The sequence below is a fragment of the Salmo trutta genome, chromosome 34 (assembly GCF_901001165.1).
Source record: "Salmo trutta chromosome 34, fSalTru1.1, whole genome shotgun sequence".
In the NCBI taxonomy this organism is placed as follows: Eukaryota; Metazoa; Chordata; class Actinopteri; order Salmoniformes; family Salmonidae; genus Salmo; species Salmo trutta.
The window spans coordinates 22,746,922-22,763,299 of NC_042990.1; the positions used below are offsets into that span (position 1 = coordinate 22,746,922).

Consider the following 16,378-nt stretch of genomic DNA (forward strand, 5'->3'; position numbering starts at 1 on the left):
GTGGAAATAAAGAACATTGCAGTTGTGGAAATGTCATGATTTAATTCTCAACATTAAAGGCAGGGAGCACTGCATAGGTATTCATAATTTCCAATCCACTTTCTTACAAAATGAATACTCAAAAACATTCAAAGATTTATATACCACAAATGTACAACATACAAAAGGTGTCACTTCAAAGCCAAACTGCAGAGAATTCCCAAAACAAAACCAGTACAAAAAGGCAACAGATTGATCGCTTATCATAAAGTCAGAACTGATCCCAGATCAGTTTCATGATTGCCGATGCTTAAAATGGTTAATGTGAGAATTTCAGCAAGGTGAGCTGATCCTAGATCTTTGCCTAAGGGCAACTTACTTCCAGAGTGATATGAGAAAGGCAACTAAAAAAAAAGAGGGAAACCTCTTATCTGAATATTTTAACTGAGTCTACGTCCCAAATGCACCCTATTACCTATATAGTGCATTGCTTATGACCAGAGACAAATGTGTGCTATATAGAGTATAGGGTGCCATTTGAGATGGATCCCAACTCTGGTTCTCTGTTCATCCAATAAGAAAAGAGAAAACAATAAACACATGTTCACCTGAAGACCCCAGTCTTCATGCTTATGAAAAGAAAGATACTTATGCTGTTAGATGCTTCACTTAAGCTCAGACAACATTAAAATAACACGTGTTTTTTTAATGATTTAAAAAGGCAACAAGGAGCTCAATGTGAATGCGCAAGAGGCCCTGGTTTAAAAAGAAGTTGAAGTTTGGTCCCGTATTCATCCATTTTAAAACCTTGTTGTGAGTTGCTATGGTCTACGAGGCAGGGGGATGCTTAGTTGAAGAATAGTTTGAGTCTGGATGTTAGCCCGTTTCAGCTCGATCCAACAAATCTCAGTCAATCTCGTTATGAAAGGCAGTGATTAAGCTGAGCTCAATTTGGTGCTTAATCACCTGATAAAACTGATCTTAAAAATAAATACAAATCTTACTGGAGTGTGCACAGTAGTCATAATCACGGCCATAGATAGATTGATAAAAATGAAAGACAAATAAATACCTACACACAAGAAAAAAGTAAAACCCTTTTTACAATAAATAGCCAAAGTGTTTGATGAACTCCTGAAAACTTCAGGTGTCCAGTTCCTGTAACTCATGTTGGAAAGTTAGAAAGCATAAAGTCCTTGAAAACACTAGCAGACAAAACAAAGATGGAGTATTGGTGTGAGATGGTGTCCGGAGGAACGGATCGGCTCCACCCTCCCTCATATCCTCTCACTAACCAACTCTATCTATCCATCTCTCCATCCCTACCTCATCCTCCTCTTCTCTCCTTCAACATAACCAACCCTTCTCCACCACCATCTCTCCCTTTCACAGTCTCAATCTCCTCTATCCGTCTGATAGTTTCTTACTTCCCTCTCTATCCACCCCTCCTTATCCCGATATAAACTATCCCTCGCTCCTTCTCTCTGGTAGAACATACAGGCCACAATGACAGAGAAGCTATAGTAACTGTAGAACATAGATTTGTTTGGTAGAGGTCCAGGGCAACCCAGTCAGTCCTCCTCCTATCCCTCCTTCCTCTCGGTCATAGGCAGTAGATGGATCCATTTGAGTGTCTCTCAGTCTTCTTTCCTCTTCTGTCCAGGGAGACTGCAGGTCGGCTCCTCTGTGTTGTAACGGTCCACACTGAACCCGTTGGTCAGCGGGATGGTGTGGGGGGTAGAGGGGGTTTCCCTGGAGGAGAGAAGGTACTCCTGAGCAAAGTCTGGATGCTGCACCACAAACCGACAGAAGTCATCTACAGATGGATATAGAGAGGGAAGGACAGAGAGCGAGATTGTAATGGCAGGGTTGACCGTGATCCCGTTAGTTGGATTTCATTACATTTTAGTCATTTAGCAGACGCCCTTAATGCTGAGTGTGACTTACACTGCATTCAACTTATAAGTAGTTAGGTGACACAACCACATATCACAATCATAGTTGGTAAAACCGTTTCCTCAATAAAGCAACTATCAGCAAAATCAGTGCTGGTGAGAAAAGACAAGTGCAAGCGTTAGCGCAAGGAAGGCAAGGGTGTTAGCGTGTGACATCACCATGTGTGATCTTCCCTGCGTCAAGTGTGTCGATTGCTGAGAACAACTCTGTAACGTCGACCTCTGCTACTCCCAACGCCGTTCTCAAAATGGACGCCAGCTCTTTTTCCACGATCGCCCTGTCCTCCTTCGCCTCGTACATCTGACCAGGGTCAGGACATAGGACAGTTATAACGCTTTATAGTAACAGGCATGGGGCTATTATAGTACCTAGTAATAGCAGTCATAGGGCTCTTATATAGTGTTTCATAGGAACTGTTATAATGCGTCATTGTCTTTCACTCACTCCAAAGGCCAGCCTGAGGGTGTCCATGGCTTTAGAGGGTTGACACGCCACAGACAGGGCTATCACATACTCCCTGACATCTATTTGGCCATCTCCATGCTTCAGAAAGAGAGAGAGGGAGCAGAAGAGAGAAAGAGAACAACACTGATGGATATTTATTTCTACTAATTTTGATTGCATGAATAAAAGTAGTGTGTGTGTGGGATACTTCTGGTATGTGAAGTATGTGTGGTGTGTATTAGATACCTACCTGGTTAAAAAGGCTGTGTAACTCTGTGAGCATGTCCGTCACAGGTAGGTCGAGGTACTGAGCAAAGTCCTCCAATCCCAGTCTGTATCCCCAAATGTTCCTGGCTCTGCTAGCCTGCTGCTGTAAGACTGTATCTGTAGTCCCTGTTCTCAACCTGCACATAGAAAACACATGGTTAAGAACTACATTTCCCACTACTGTCCAGGGGTGTGGCTAGAAGCTAATGAAGTGGTATTTAAAGTTGAGGTCACAACAGGGGAATTGCATTGGGGGTCGCAAAATAAAATTATATACACACAGTATATACACACACTGAACAAAAATATAAACAACAGGAACAATTGCAAAGATTTTACTGAGTTACAGTTTATATAAGGAAATCAGTCAATTGAAATAAATGAATTAGGCCCCAATCTATGGATTTCACAACTGGGAATACAGATAGAAGCATGGATCAGAAAACCAGCCAGTATCTGATGTGACCACCATTTGCCATTTCCTTCGCATAGAGATGATCAGGCTGTTGATTGTGGCCTGAGGAATGTTGTCCCACTCCTCTTCAATGGCTGTTGCTGGATATTGGCGGGAACTGGAACACACAGTTGTAAAAGTCGATCCAGAGCATCCCAAACATGCTCAATAGGTGACATGTCTGGTGAGTATGCAGGCCATGGAAGAACTTGGACATTTTCAACTTCCAGGAATTGTGTACAGATGCTTGCAACATGGGGCCGTGAATTATCATGCTGAAACATGAGGTGAGAGCGGCAGATGACTGGCACGACAATGGGCCTCAGGATCTCATCATGGTATCTCTGTGCATTCAAATTGCCATCGATAAAATGCAATTGTGTTTGTTGTCCGTAGCTCATGCCTGCCCATACCATAACCCCACCATGGGGCACTCTGTTCAAAACGTTGACATCAGCAAACTGCTCGCCCACGCGACACCATACACGCTGTCTGCCATCTGCCCACTACAGTTGGAACCGGGATTCAACCGTGAAGAGCACACGTCTCCAGCGTGCCAGTGGCCATCAAAGGTGAGCATTTGCCCACTGAAGTCAGTTACGCGGCTAAACTACAGTCAGGTCAAGAGTACAGATTATTTTATGGGACAATACACAAACGTTATTGAGAAAGACAATTAGAAAAATATAATTGTATTGAGTGAACGCATTTCTCTTAGTTTTGATAGGAGAGATGAAAATTGAATGAAGGTTATTTGTTGTTTTGAAAATCTAAAGTGACAGATTTTAAGGTTGTAAAAGATTTGGCATGGGGTTGGCAGAATTTCTGTCAGAAAACAAATGGGGTCCCCGCTGAAAAATAGATTGAAAACCACTGGTTTAATAGCTAAATCAAGTACATCTCAAATACTTTGAAATAGTGTACTTTCTAGTATCTTAAAGTATTCAACATACAGTGCATTCAGAAAGTATTCAGACCCCTTGACTTTTTCCACATTATGTTACAGCCTTATTATAAAATGTTTTTTTTCTTCCCCCTCATCAATCTACACACAATGGAGTATAATGACAAAGCAAAAACAGGTTTGCAAATTTATACAAAACTGAAATATCACATTTACAAAAGTATTCAGACCCTTTACTCAGTACTTTGTTGAAGCACCTTTGGCAGCGATTACAGCCTCGAGTCTTCTTGGGTATGACGCTAGAAGCTTGGCACACTTGTATTTGGGGAGTTTCTCCCAGTCTTCTCTGCAGATCCACTCAAGCTCTGTCAGGTTGGATGGGGAGCATCGCTGCACAGCTATTTTCAGGTTTGAAACACACTGTTGTTGTTTCAGGTCTCTCCAGAGACGTTCGATCAGGTCCAAGTCCGGGCTCTGGCTGGGCCACTCAAGGACATTCAGAGACTTCTCCCGAAGCCACTCCTGCCTTGTCTTGCCTGTGTGCTTAGGGTCATTGTCCTGTTGGAAGGTCAACCTTCGCCCCAATCTGAGGTCCTGAGCGCTCTGGAGCAGGTTTTCATCAAGGATCTCTCTGTACTTGGCGCCATTCATCTTTCCCTTGATCCTGTCTAGTCTCCCAGTCCCTGCCGCTGAAAAACAACCCCACAGCATGAGGTTGCCACCACTGATTGGTGGAGTATTGCAGAGAGGATTCTCCCATGGAAGTTTCTCCCATCTCCACAGAGGAACTCAAGAGCTCTGTCAAGAATGACCATTGGGTTCTTGGTCACCTCCATAACCAAGGCCCTTCTCCCCCGATTGCTCAGTTTGGCCTGGCGGCCAGCTCTAGGAAGAGTCTTGGTGGTTCCAAACTTCTTCCATTTAAGAATGATGGAGGCCACTGTGTTCTTGGGGACCTTCAATGCTGCAGAAATGTTTTGGTACCCTTCCCCAGATCTGTGCCTCAACACAATCATGTCTCGGAGCGCTACGGACAATTCCTTCGACCTCATGGCTTGGTTTTTGCTCAGACATACACTGTCAACTGTGGGACCTTATATAGACAGGTGTGTGCATTTCCAAATCATGTCCAATCAATAGAATTTACCACAGGGGGACTCCAATCAAGTTGTAGAAACATCTCAAGGATGATCAATGGAAACAGGATGCACATGAGCTCAATTTCAAGTCTCGTAGCAAAGGGTTTGAATACTTATGTAATACATTTGCAAACATTTCTAAAAACCTGTTTTTCACTTTGTCATTATGGGATATTGTGTGTAGATTGATGAGATTAAAAGTAGTTTTTTTTCTTCCCATTTTAGAATAAGGATGTAACAAAATGTGGAAAAAGTCAAGGGGTCTGAATACTCCAAATTCACTGTATCCATTTGACACAGATCTGCCTGTTTCCTTAGTGCTATTTTCCAGTATTATCAGTAAACCCAGTAGTATTTCCCAGTATTATTTCAATAATATTTCTCAGTATTTCCCAGTATTATCAGTAAGCCCAGTAGTATTTCAGTAATATTTCTCAGTATTATCAGTAAACCCAGTGGTATTTCCCAGTATTATCAGTAAGCCCAGTAGTATTTCAGTTATATTTCTCAGTATTATCAGTAAGCCCAGTGGTATTTCCCAGTATCAGTAAGCCCAGTGGTATTTCCCAGTATCAGTAAGCCCAGTGGTATTTCCCAGTATCAGTAAGCCCAGTGGTATTTCCCAGTATTATCAGTAAGCCCAGTGGTATTTCCCAGTATTATCAGTAAGCCCAGTGGTATTTCCCAGTATCAGTAAGCCCAGTGGTATTTCCCAGTATTATCAGTAAGCCCAGTGGTATTTCCCAGTATCAGTAAGCCCAGTGGTATTTCCCAGTATTATCAGTAAGCCCAGTGGTATTTCCCAGTATCAGTAAGCCCAGTGGTATTTCTCAGTATTATCAGTAAGCCCAGTGGTATTTCCCAGTATCAGTAAGCCCAGTGGTATTTCCCAGTATTATCAGTAAGCCCAGTGGTATTTCCCAGTATTATCAGTAAGCCCAGTGGTATTTCCCAGTATCAGTAAGCCCAGTGGTATTTCCCAGTATTATCAGTAAGCCCAGTGGTATTTCTCAGTATTATCAGTAAACCCAGTGGTATTTCCCAGTATTATCAGTAAGCCCAGTGGTATTTCCCAGTATTATCAGTAAGCCCAGTGGTATTTCCCAGTATCAGTAAGCCCAGTGGTATTTCCCAGTATTATCAGTAAGCCCAGTGGTATTTCCCAGTATTATCAGTAAGCCCAGTAGTATTTCCCAGTATTATCAGTAAACCCAGTGGTATTTCCCAGTTCGACCAGTAAACTCACTAGTATTAGTCTTAGTATTTCCCAGTAAACTCACTAGTATTAGTCTTAGTATTTCCCAGTAAACCCACTAGTATTAGTATTTCACAGTATTATTTTCCCAGTATGACATCCTTAAAAATGTCAGACAACGAGGTACAGGAGATCGCTCATACCCTACCTACGCATTCAGACACCTAAACGAAAATAGATTGTAAGACATTAGAATAAACATTTCTAGAATTTTGAAATACTCTTATTTTATTCAACGTCAATCTTTTGTTATAAACAGCAAAACAAGTCAGTGTTCTTAAACTGTTAAGGACGTGTAACAATGCTGAAAGACCAATAGTAAAGTAAACTCACCCGAGCCTTCGCGCTAGTCTATTGAACTGCAGTAGGCTGCTGTTGCTAAGGACACGCAACGGGCCCTTTGCTAGGCTCAGCTGGCAGTCATCAAATGACAGGTCTGTGATGGGCAGCTCCAGGGCCCTATCAGAGCACAGAGAGAGCAGTCAGGCCCCGCCCCTGACATGTCAGATATACTGTATATGTGGCGGGCATTTCGAGAAGCACAAGAAACACAGATTGAGTTTACATCCATGTAAAAGCTTGATGTAAGGCCACACACACACAGTACTAACTTGGCCATGATGTGTCTGACATTGTTGGCGAACAGAGCAGGGTTGTTCTTCTCTTCTTCTGAAGGAGTGTACAGAGGTAGGTACTGGAGGGAGAGAAAAAGTGATATCACCCGTCCATCTTCCGTTTCTTTATTTCTTCACATTCTTTTGTCAATGTCTGTAAGCAGAAAGATGCCCCACTGTCTAATACGCCGCCGTCAAATAACCCCTTACCTCAAAAAATAACCCTTACCTCAATCTCTATGGGGTTGTGAAACTGGCACAGTGTCAGCCACAGTATCTCAAACCTGAGTAGCGAGAGTAATCAGTTCATTCAGAAAGGGAAAAGGAGTTAGTGGGAAAGACAGACGTGGGGGGGGGGGGAGATGAAAGAACAGAAAGAGAGGGAAGTTGTGCAGGGGGATATTGTGAAGATTAACCACAGGCCTGAAAACACAACATCCTCCTCTAATCTAAAACATATTGCTAGACCTCGCCACAAAAAAACAGCCAGGGGGCGATAGAGGGAGCAGAGTAATAGAGAGGAGAGAGAGAAAAGCCAGAGAGAGAGAGCAAAATACATTTTTTAAAAACGAGGAAGAGATACTCACGCTCCAGGGCCTTGCCATGTCCATGTGATGGTATCCTGTCAGAAGAGGAAGAAGAAATGGGTTACACACAGCAGGACTGGGGCCTACAGAGGCGGCACCTCCTCTGCTTACTGAGATGCATGAACAGGGATCAAATCGTACATGATTGTCCGTTTTTTCCAAAAGGTCAACTCAAGTCAACTATTTTCGGACGAGTTGCATCCGTCAAAAGACGGACCATTCGTGATTTTTGTGTCAGACAATCATCTCCGTTGTCATTCATCCAACAACCGATGACTCCCATTTAAAAGCATTGGATCCATTCGAAACACTGACAAAATCCCAGTGTGTTCATGGGTTACACACAGCAGGACTGAGGCCTACACAGGGGCTTCCTCTCCCCTCTCCTTTGTCTGCACTGGTCTGAAAACACTGGACAGCTGAAAGCAACATGGAGGATCGTCTATTTGAGACTTGCTTTAACTTTCAGTTATTTTGTGCTATTGCAGGTAAAGGAAAGGAGGAGACGAGGAGAGCAAGCCACTGTAGACTATTGAGATGCAGGAAAGGAGGCGAGGAAAGGAAGCCACTAGACAATTGAGATGCAGCCGGAGAGTCTCTCTCTACTGCACATGGCTTTCTAGTTCAAGTTAGAGCAGGTAGTCACAGGTTTATAATTAATGAGGGCATGCAGGGGCAGTGGAGAGAAGGACATGAAACCTGAGGGAGGGAGAGAGCACAAAGACAGCAAGAGAGAGAGAGAGAGGGAGGGAGATTAACTATCACTCCACACGAGCATGAAGCCACTACACGGACACGGACTCACGCCGTGAGAAGAGAGAAACCGTCAACGGAGGGAGGGAGAGAAGGATAGGTATGTAAAGGAAAGCAGTGAAGGGAAGTAGGAAGGAAAGAGGATGGTTTGGAGGAGAGGAGGGAGGAAAGACAGAAAGGAGAGCTTAGTTGTGCGTTTACCATTTTGTTGGGGTAACGCAGGACTACTGGTTGAACTGGAACTGCTGGAATGAAGGCCCCTGAGAAAGAGAGAGAAAGGTTACTGAATGAGTGCGAGTGTGTGTCTGTAGATTCTTTAAGAGGCATATTCACACTAGGCTTTGGCGGTATACCCTATAACGGTGTATTTATAAAAAGCCACGTGATGCTTTTTTAATACCGTCAATACTGAAAAAGTATTCATATTTTTTATTAATACATTTGAATATTTGTTGCTACTTTAAGTAAACACCTGCAGTCAACTTGTGTAATACTTTAGGAGATGAAGCAGGTCGTACTTTTCTTTTCACTGGTCACATAATTATTTTGATAATGAAGCTTACAAGCAAACAACGAGAGACAGGAGCCTTGTGAGTCACGCGCCAGGTGAATGTTTGCCAGCTAGACCTCTTATAACTATTAAGTTAACTAAATTATTTTCAGTTCTGCATTTGGTTTGCTAATTTAGGAGCTAGATAGTTATCTAGCTAAGTGGTTAGCTTCATGCAAAATTAAGCTTCTCTTGGTAACATCAGATAATCCCCCTTCCTGGATCAAGAGCCTTGCTGTCTAGTATTTGTTTTATGCGTGCAGCAAACTGAGTAGCATTTCTGAATTACTTGCATGACTTTATGAGCTGGGATGTCTGTCCTGCAAATAGTTTGTCAGAGACTGTATAAAATGTTTGCAATACGCTAGTTAGCATTTAGCTTGCATTCACAATGGGATTTCACATGTACTTGTTAGCATTGCTAACCTTTGCATTACAGAGGCTCAGTGGGGTTGGAAAATAGTGCCCCTTGTGTTCATACAAGGTCGGTATGAAGGTATGACAATCTGGATACTGCCCAAGCCGAATTCATACTCGGTGGATGACTGACATTCTGTGTGTGTACGATGACTGACGTTCTGACAACCCTCACCCCGGGGACACACAACATCACCAGCCTGTGATAATGAATACAGTAGTACAGCCTGGTCATGAGACTGCTGAAGGCTACCCTGACCTCTGGCTGCAATGGAACAATTACCACTAGGATACTGTAGGAGTCGAGACTGGATGATACAGCTGAAGTAGGAAGTTTACATCCACTTAGGTTGGAGTCCTTAAAACTCGTTTTTCAACCACTCCTCAAATTTCTTGTTAACAAACTATAGTTTTGACAAGTTGGTTAGGACATCTACTTTGTGCAAGACACAAGTAATTTTTCCAACAATTGTTTACAGACAAGATTATTTCACTTATAATTCACTGTATCACAATTCCAGCGGGTCAGAAGTTTACATACACTAAGTTGACTGTGCCTTTAAACAGCTTGGAAAATTCCAGAAAATGATGTCATGGCTTTAGAAGCTTCTGATAGGCTAATTGACATCATTTGAGTCAATTGGAGGTGTACCCGTGGATGTATTTCAAGGCCTACCTTCAAACTCAGTGCCTCTTTGCTTGACATCATGGGAAAATCTAAAGACCACAGAAAAGAAATTGTAGACCTCCACAAGTCTGGTTCATCCTTGGGAGAAATTTCCAAATGCCTGAAGGTACCACGTTCATCTGAACAAACAATAGTATGCAAGTATAAACACCATGGGACCACGCAGCCGTCATACCGCTCAGGAAGGAGACACATTCTGTCTCCTAGAGATTAATGTACTTTGCTGCGAAAAGTGCAAATCAATCCTAGAACAACAGCAAAGGACCTTGTGAAGATGCTGGAGGAAACAGGTACAAAAGTATCTATATCCACAGTAAAACGAGTCCTATATTGACATAACCTGAAAGGCCGCTCAGCAAGAGAGAAGCCACTGCTCCAAAACCGCCATAAAAAAAGTCAGAATACGGTTTGCAACTGCACATGGGGACAAAGATCATACTTTTTGGAGAAATGTCCTCTGGTCTGATGAAACAAAAATAGAACTGTTTGGCCATAATGACCATCGTTATGTTTGGAGGAAAAAGGGGGAGGCTTGCAAGCCGAAGAACACCATCCCAACCGTGAAGCACGGGGGTAGCAGCATCATATTGTGGGGGTGCTTTGCTGCAGGAGGGACTGGTGCACTTCACAAAATAGATGGCTTCATGAGGGAGGAAAATTACGTGGATATATTGAAGCAACATCTCAAGACATCAGTCAGGAAGTTAAAGCTTGGTCGCAAATGGGTCTTCCAAATAGACAATGACCCCAAGCATACTTCCAAAGTTGTGGCAAAATGGCTTAAGGACAACAAAGTCAAGGTATTGGAGTGGCCATCACAAAGCCCTGACCTCAATCCCATAGAAAATGTGTGGGCAGAACTGAAAAAGCATGTGCGAGCAAGGAGGCCTACAAACCTGACTCAGTTACACCAGCTCTGTCAGGAGGAATGGGCCAAAATTCACCCAACTTATTATGGGAAGCTTGTGGAAGGCTTCCCGAAACGTTTGACCCAAGTTAAACAATTTAAAGGCAATGCTACCAAATACTAATTGAGTGTATGTGAACTTCTGACCCACTGGGAATGTGATAAAATAAATAAAAGCTGAAATAAATCCTTCGCTCTATTATTATTCTGACATTTCACATTCTTAAAATAAAGTGGTGATCCTAACTGACCTAAAACAGGGAATTTTTACTAGGATTAAAATGTCAGGAATTGTGAAAAAATGAGTTTAAATGTATTTGGCTAAGGTGTATGTAAACTTCCGACTTCAACTGTATATATAAATGACATTGAGAGAGAGAGAGAGAGATATGAAGGAGACATATGAAGGTCTGTGTAGGAGTGACTTCTTAGAGAACCATTTTAGTACAGCGAAGAGGAAGAGATGAGAGAGGGAAGAAGAGAGTCAGTGAGAGGACTAAACAAGAGGAGATGCATTGGCCAGAGACACCAACAACTAAGAGGGACAAACTACACAGACAATTCACATACCGCCTCAACAGATCCATAGATGATGCAATCGCTATTGCACTCCACACTGCCCTTTCCCACCTGGACAAAAGGAACACTTACGTGAGAATACTGTCCATTGACTGCAGCTCAGCATTCAACAACATAGTGCCCTCTAATTTTTTATTTCTTTTTATTTTACCAGGTAAGTTGACTGAGAACACATTCTCATTTACAGCAACGACCTGGGGAATAGTTACAGGGGAGAGGAGGGGGATGAAGGAGCCAATAATAAGCTGGGGATGATTAGGTGGCCGTGATGGTATGAGTGCCAGATTGAGAATTTAGCCAGGACACCGGGGTTAACACCCCTTCAAGTAAGTGCATCACTAAGCTAAGGATCCTGGGAATAAACACCTCCCTCTGCAATTGGATACTGGATGTACTGGATCCACCCCCAGGTGCTGAGAGTAGGCAACAGCACATCCACGCTGACCTTCAACACAGGGCCCCTCAGGGGTGCGTGCTTAGCCCCCCTCCTGTACTTCCTGTTCACTCACGACTACGTGGCGGCACACGACTCCAACACCATCATTAAGTTTGCTGACGACACAACAGTGGTAGGCCTGATCACCGACGATGAGACAGCCTACAGGGAGGAAGTCAGAGACCTGGCAGGGTGGTGCCAGGACAACTACCTCTCCCTCAACGTCAGCAAGACAAAAGGAGCTGATCATGGACTACAGGAAACGAAGGGCCGATCACGCCCCCATTCACGTCGACAGGCTGTAGTGTAGATGTTTGAGAGCTTCAAGTTTCTTGGTGTCCACATCACTAACACAGTCGTGAAGAGGGCACGACAACGCCTCTTCCCCCTCAGGAGACTGAAAAGATTTGGCATGGGCCCGCAGATCCTAAAAAAAGTTCTACAGCTGCACCATTGAAAGCATCTTGACTGGCTGCATCACAGCCTTGTACGGCAACTGCTTGGCCTCTGACCGCAAGCCACTAGTGCGTACGGCCCAGTACACCACTGGGGCCGAGTTCCCTGCCATCCAGGACCTCTACACCAGGTGGTGTCAGAGGAACGCCCTAAAAATTGTCAAAGACTCCAGCCACCCAAGTCACAGTCTGTTCTCTGCTACCGCACAGCAAACGGTACCAGAGCGCCAAATCTGGGACCAAAAGGCTTCTGAACAGCTTCTACCCCAAAGCCATAAGACTGATGTGTTATTTAAAATGACTTTCTGCTCCTCACCCCATACCTACATGTACATAGTACTTCAATCAAATTCCCCAACTATCTGATACCCCAGTCCACTGACTTGGTACCGGTACTCCTTGTATATAGCTTCGTTATTGTTATTTTATTGAGTTACTATTTTATTTTATCCATTTGCAAATGTTCTTACTTTTTAACTGCATTATTGGGGAAAGAGCTCGTAAGTAAGTATTTAACGGTAAAGTGAACTTCATGTGTTCACCGCATGTGACAAATACAATTTGATTTGAAAGACGGGAACATCGTTGGATAAACAGGGATTTAAATTCATCTAACTATTCACCTTTTTCATAAGCCAAAATATAAGAATGTTACTCCATTGTTTACAAACAACAAGAATTTAATCAAACAATGACTAGCTTCAAAATATACTTTGGTATTTTCTTGCATCTGGAGCACTGTCTATGAATTTGAGAGTGGTTACATTTCCCTAGCCCTATCCCTCAGCTGTATACCATAACAAATGCTGGGGACACCATTTTGTGCTTTTTTAAATCCCAGAATGTAGTTTTAACCGGACAGGGTGAGACAGAGTTAGACAAGCATGGCTTATGGGGACAGGATGTTGACACTGGGGTGGAACAGAAGGGATTACTCTGTGGGGACAGTCACAATGAAGAGGGGTCACTACAGTGGGAACGCACACACAGAACAGACACACAAAATATACACACAACCACACACTTTCCAGAGACAAAGAGACAGAGAGAGAGAGACAGACAAAGAGAGACAAAGAGACAGAGCAAGACAGACAGACAGACAGACAGACAGACAAAGAGAGACAAAGAGACAGAGCAAGAGAGGCAGACAAAGAGAGAGCGAAAGACAGAGAGCGAGCGAGCGAAAGACAGAGGGCGAGCGAGCGAAAGACAGAGGGCGAGCGAGCGAAAGACAGAGGGCGAGCGAGCGAGCAAAAGAGAGGGAGCGAGCGAGAGCGAGCGAAAGAGAGCGAGCGAAAGACAGAGCGAGCGAGCGAAAGACAGAGCGAGCGAGCGACCGAGCGACAGAGCGAGCGAGCGACCGAGCGACAGAGCGAGCGAGCGACCGAGCGACAGAGCGAGCGACAGAGCGAGCGAGAGACCGAGCGACAGAGCGAGCGAGAGACCGAGCGACAGAGCGAGCGAGAGACCGAGCGACAGACCGAGCGACAGAGCGAGCGAGAGACCGAGCGAGAGACAGAGCAAGAGACAGAGCGAGCGAGCGAAAGACAGAGCGAGCGAGCGAGCGAAAGACAGAGCGAGCGAGCGAGCGAAAGACAGAGCGAGCGAGCGAGCGAAAGACAGAGCGAGCGAGCGAAAGACAGAGAGCGAGCGAGCGAAAGACAGAGAGCGAGCGAAAGACAGAGAGCGAGCGAGCGAAAGACAGAGAGCGAGCGAGCGAAAGACAGAGAGCGAGCGAGCGAAAGACAGAGAGCGAGCGAAAGACAGAGAGCGAGCGAAAGACAGAGAGCGAGCGAAAGACAGAGAGCGAGCGAGCGATAGACAGAGAGCGAGCGAAAGACAGAGCGAGCGAGCGAGAGCGAGACACAGAGAGAGCGAGACAGACACAGAGAGAGCGAGACAGACACAGAGAGAGAGAGAGAAACAGACACAGAGAGAGAGAGAAACAGACACAGAGAGAGAGACGGAGAGAGAGTGACAGAGACGGAGAGAGAGCAAGAGATAGAGAGACAGAGAGAGCAAGAGAGAGATAGACAAAGACAGACAGAGACAGACAGACAGACAGACAGAGACAGAGACAGACAGACACAGACAGACAGACACAGACAGACAAGACACAGACAGACAAGACACAGACAGACAAGACACAGACAGACAAGACACAGACAGACAAGACACAGACACGAGGAATACCTATGTAAGAATGCTGCTCATCGATTACAGCTCAGCATTTTATAGTACCCTCCAAACTCGTCATTAAGCTTGAGACCCTGGGTCTCGACCCCGCCCTGTGCAACTGGGTCCTGGACTTTCTGACGGGCCGCCCCCAGGTGGTGAGGGTAGGAAACAACACCTCTACCCTGCTGATCCTCAACACTGGGGCCCCACAAGGGTACGTTCTCAGCCCTCTACTGTACTCCCTGTTCACCCATGACTGCGTGGCCATGCACGCTTCCAACTCAATCATCAAGTTTGCAGACGACACTACAGTGGTAGGCTTGATTACCAACAACGACGAGACGGCCTACAGGGAGGAGGTGAGGGCCCTCGGAGTGTGATGTCAGGAAAATAACCTCACTCAATGTCAACAAAACAAAAGAGATGATCATGGACTTCAGGAAACAGCAGAGGGAGCAGCCCCCTATCCACATCGACGGGACAGTAGTGGAGAAGGTGGAACATTTTAAGTTCCTTGGCGTACACATCACAGACAAACTGAAATGGTCCACCCACACAGACAGCGTGGTGAAGAAGGCGCAGCAGCGCCTCTTCAACCTCAGGAGGCTGAAGAAATTTGGCTTGTCACCAAAAACACAAACTTTTACAGATGCATAATCGAGAGCATCCTGTCGGGCTGTATCACCGCCTGGTACGGCAGCTGCTCCGCCCACAACCGTAAGGCTCTCTAGAGGGTAGTGCGGCCTGCACAACGCATCACCGGGGGCAAACTACCTGCCCTCCAGGACTCCTACACCACCTGATGTCACATAAAGGCCAAAAAGATCATCAAGGACAACAACCACCCGAGCCACTGCCTGTTCCCCCCGTTATCTTCCAGAAGGCGAGGTCAGTACAGGTGCATCAAAGCTGGGACCGAGAGACTGAAAAACAGCTTCTGTCTCAAGGCCATCAGACTGTTAAACAGCCTTCACTAACATTAAGTGGCTGCTGCCAACATACAGACTCAAATCTCTAGCCACTTTAATAATAAAAAATTGGATGTGATAAATGTATCACTAGTCACTTTATATAATGTTTACATACCCTACATTACTCATCTCATATACTGTACTCTATACCATCTACTGCATCTTGCCTATGCTGTTCAGCCATCGCTCATCCATATATTTTTTATGTACATATTCTTATTCATTCCTTTACACTTGTGTGTTTAAGGTAGTTGTGAAATTGTTAGGTTAGATTACTTGTTAGATATTTCGCTACACTCGCATTAACATCTGCATGTGACCAATAACATTTGATTTGACTGATAGACAGACAGCAAGAGAGAGAGACAGAGAGAGCGAGAGAGAGAGAGCGAGGGTATGAGAGAGAGAGAGAGACAGAGAGAGCGAGGGGATGAGAGAGAGAGAGAGAGAGAGCGAGGGTAGAGAGAGAGAGAGAGCGAGGGTATGAGAGAGAGAGAGAGCGAGGGTATGAGAGAGAGAGAGAGAGAGAGAGAGAGCGAGGGTATGAGAGAGAGAGAGAGAGAGAGAGAGCGAGGGTATGAGAGAGAGAGAGAGAGAGAGAGCGAGGGTATGAGAGAGAGAGAGAGAGAGCGAGGGTATGAGAGAGAGAGAGACAGAGAGAGCGAGGGTATGAGAGAGAGAGAGACAGAGAGAGCGAGGGTATGAGAGAGAGAGAGAGAGCGAGGGTATGAGAGAGAGAGAGAGAGCGAGGGTATGAGAGAGAGAGAGAGAGCGAGGGTATGAGAGAGAGAGAGAGAGAGCGAGGGTATGAGAGAGAGAGAGAGAGCGAGGGTGTGAGAGAGAGA

General features: G+C 44.8%; 1 protein-coding gene across 1 annotated transcript; it reads right to left on the reverse strand.

Moving 5' to 3' along the window:
- Positions 1-22: 22 nt before the first annotated feature.
- lpcat1 (lysophosphatidylcholine acyltransferase 1) lies at positions 23-11,501 on the reverse strand. The gene is made up of 10 exons (XM_029732261.1): positions 11,485-11,501; positions 8,554-8,612; positions 7,600-7,634; positions 7,242-7,296; positions 7,010-7,092; positions 6,732-6,857; positions 2,630-2,783; positions 2,380-2,478; positions 2,094-2,235; positions 23-1,795 (listed from the first exon to the last, which is right to left on the reverse strand). The coding sequence occupies exons 2-10, from the start codon at positions 8,554-8,556 to the stop codon at positions 1,617-1,619; spliced, it is 876 nt and encodes a 291-aa protein (XP_029588121.1). The 5' UTR covers positions 8,557-8,612; positions 11,485-11,501; the 3' UTR covers positions 23-1,616.
- Between the last annotated feature and the right edge of the window lie 4,877 nt (positions 11,502-16,378).